The sequence below is a fragment of the Gavialis gangeticus genome, unplaced genomic scaffold, assembly GCF_001723915.1.
Source record: "Gavialis gangeticus isolate Ggan-Ray unplaced genomic scaffold, GavGan_comp1, whole genome shotgun sequence".
In the NCBI taxonomy this organism is placed as follows: Eukaryota; Metazoa; Chordata; order Crocodylia; family Gavialidae; genus Gavialis; species Gavialis gangeticus.
In genome coordinates, this window is record NW_017728960.1 from 3581409 (window position 1) to 3583626 (window position 2218).

Consider the following 2218-nt stretch of genomic DNA (forward strand, 5'->3'; position numbering starts at 1 on the left):
GCGGGCTGCAACCGCGGGGCACCTGGGACCCCCGGCCCGGTGCCAGCCGCAGCCGCCCCCCGGTCCTGCCCCGTCGCCCCCGGGACACCCCCCGCCCCGGGCTCGGGACCGGCCTGACCCCTGTCCTACTGCCGGCCGCAACGCGGCCCGCCGGGTCTCGATCCCCTCGGCCCGGGTCGGTACCGGCTCCACAGTCCCGTGCCCATGTCCACGCCCAGATCGCCCCGGGACTGGCTCCACGCCCCCCGTGCCTACGGCCACTCTCCGGCCGGGCCGGTACCGGGTGTAGATCCCACCCAGGCCGATACCGGCTCCGCCCACCTGTGCCCATGGCCACGTCCAGCCCCGTCCCAGAGCGGTGCGGGCTGTAGATCCCCCCAGGCCGGGCCGGTACCGGCTCCACTCCCCCGTGCCCACGTCCGCCCGGCCGGTACCGGCTCCGCAGCTGCTCCGCCACGAAGTCCTTGCCCGACTTCCTTTTGCCGCTCAGCAGCAGCACGAGCCGCGGAGCCCCGGCCATGGCGCTGCAGCCCGCGCCGGATCGGGCCCGTCGTCCCCGCCCGGGAAGGCCCATTTCCTGCGGGGGGGGCAGTGGCCGCGGCCGCAGCAGCTCGGGCCGGCGCTTCCCGTCCCCTCCCCCCCACCGACGTGGTACGGCCCGCGTAGCTCCGCCCCCGCCTGACACTGCAGCCACCGCTGCCCGCGCGGGGAATGGCACAACCGGGGGGCGGGGCCGACCGAGCGAGAAGCCTCTTCGTGGGCGGGGCTTTGAGACCAGGCCCCGCCCGCGGGCTCCCCGGCACCCCCTGCCGGCTCCAGCGCGGCTCGGCAGGGTGCAGCGCCGAGCACCTGCCGCCGGGATCCGGGGAGCCCGGGGCCTCCCGCTCCCGGGGGCTGCGCTGGGCACTGCCTGCCTGGCGGCAGAGGACGGAGGGGGCAGGCCCGGGGCGGATCTGGGGCCGAGGACGCGCACCCGCAGGAGGCAGCTGAAGCCCCGCACCGAGCGGCGACCCCCCGCACGGAACCAGGCGGCGAGGAGCTCCCGGCCGGAGTTTATTCGGTGCCATCCAAGTGCAAGTCACGCGCGGGTGTTAGTGCAGGTTAGTGCGGTGGCCCCGGCCGCCGGGTCCTGGGGAGGGAGTGCAGGGCCCCAAGCCAGGCTCAGCCTCGTGGCACGGGGAGAAAGGCAGAGCTGGGCACGGGGGTACAGGAGGGCACCTGGGCAGCTGCTGCTGCTTGGGCCAAACAGCCAGGTCCTGACCTCCCCTCCCCAGGCTCCTGCAGGCCTGGGCACGGCCCCAGGTATTCGTGTGGTGAAGCTGGCGGCGTTGGCCTCTCCCAGGGCATTGGAACAGACACCCCCAGTCATTCAATTTCCCGCTACCGACGATGGCACGGGGCGGGGGGGCAGGCACTACCCCTGGGCCCTTGAGCTACCCTCCTGCCCATGGCTGCTGGCGTGGTCGGGTGGGGGGCGGTGACCATGGCTTTCCTTCTCGTGGCGCTTGGGGCCGCTCCGATCTCCCTCCCTGGCAGAGCTGCAAGAACAGCAGAGACAGGGGAAAGTGTGTGTGGCAGGAAAACAGCAGGGGGCACCACAAGGCCCAGCCCTGGGCACTGAGCACCGCCACAGGCGATGCCACCCAGGTGCCCATGCTCTGCCCCAGCTGGGCCCCTTGCCATGCTGGCTTCTGTGCAGTAAGCCCCTCAGGCAGCTGAAACCTGGGGCTGGAGCCCCTGCGCGGTGCCGGTCCTAGGCTCACCTTGGCCCCAGCCCATAGTGCTGCAGCACAAACTCCTCAAAGTCATCGGCCGCCTCATCGTTGCCCTGCTCCTGCCATGCCAGCACCTCGAGCAGGTCCTCTACATGGTCTGCAAAATCGCTGAAGCGCAGGCGGTCGTGGGCGAAGGTGCCATCTGGGCCAAAGACGTCATCCAGCGGTGCTGCCAGGCGCCCATAGTGTGGCCCCCAGCCTCGCTGCACCATGAACCCCTCCAGCAGTTGTAGGAACCCTGCCTTCTGCACAGGTGCCAGCCCCTCCTGCCGGGCGCAAGCTGCTGCACCTGAGCAGCCCTGGGGTGCCTGGTACTGGCTCAGGGAGGGTAGCTCCCAGGCACGGGGCACATGGTGCCCATGTGGGGGAACCTTCCTGCTGCCCACCCGCCGTGCTGGGCTGTCCCAGTCCCTGCCTGGCTTGGGCTCGTGGCGGGGCTTGTG

At 72.0% G+C, this 2218-nt stretch overlaps 2 protein-coding genes across 2 annotated transcripts in view; both read right to left on the minus strand.

The window, feature by feature from the left end:
- Positions 1 to 608, minus strand: part of PMVK (phosphomevalonate kinase) — a 6502-nt gene extending 5894 nt beyond the window's left edge. Inside the window, exon 1 of the mRNA XM_019512132.1 lies at positions 322 to 608. Within this exon, the coding sequence (XP_019367677.1) occupies positions 322 to 574 (253 nt within the window). The 5' untranslated portion in view covers positions 575 to 608. The remainder of the gene's footprint in view (positions 1 to 321) is intronic.
- A 735-nt stretch (positions 609 to 1343) lies between these two features.
- PBXIP1 (PBX homeobox interacting protein 1) overlaps positions 1344 to 2218 on the minus strand; it is a 4461-nt gene continuing 3586 nt past the window's right edge. Inside the window, exons 11-12 of the mRNA XM_019512247.1 lie at positions 1764 to 2212; positions 1344 to 1538 (exon numbers count right to left, since the gene is read on the minus strand). Of these exons, the coding sequence (XP_019367792.1) occupies positions 1415 to 1538; positions 1764 to 2212 (573 nt within the window). The 3' untranslated portion in view covers positions 1344 to 1414. The remainder of the gene's footprint in view (positions 1539 to 1763; positions 2213 to 2218) is intronic.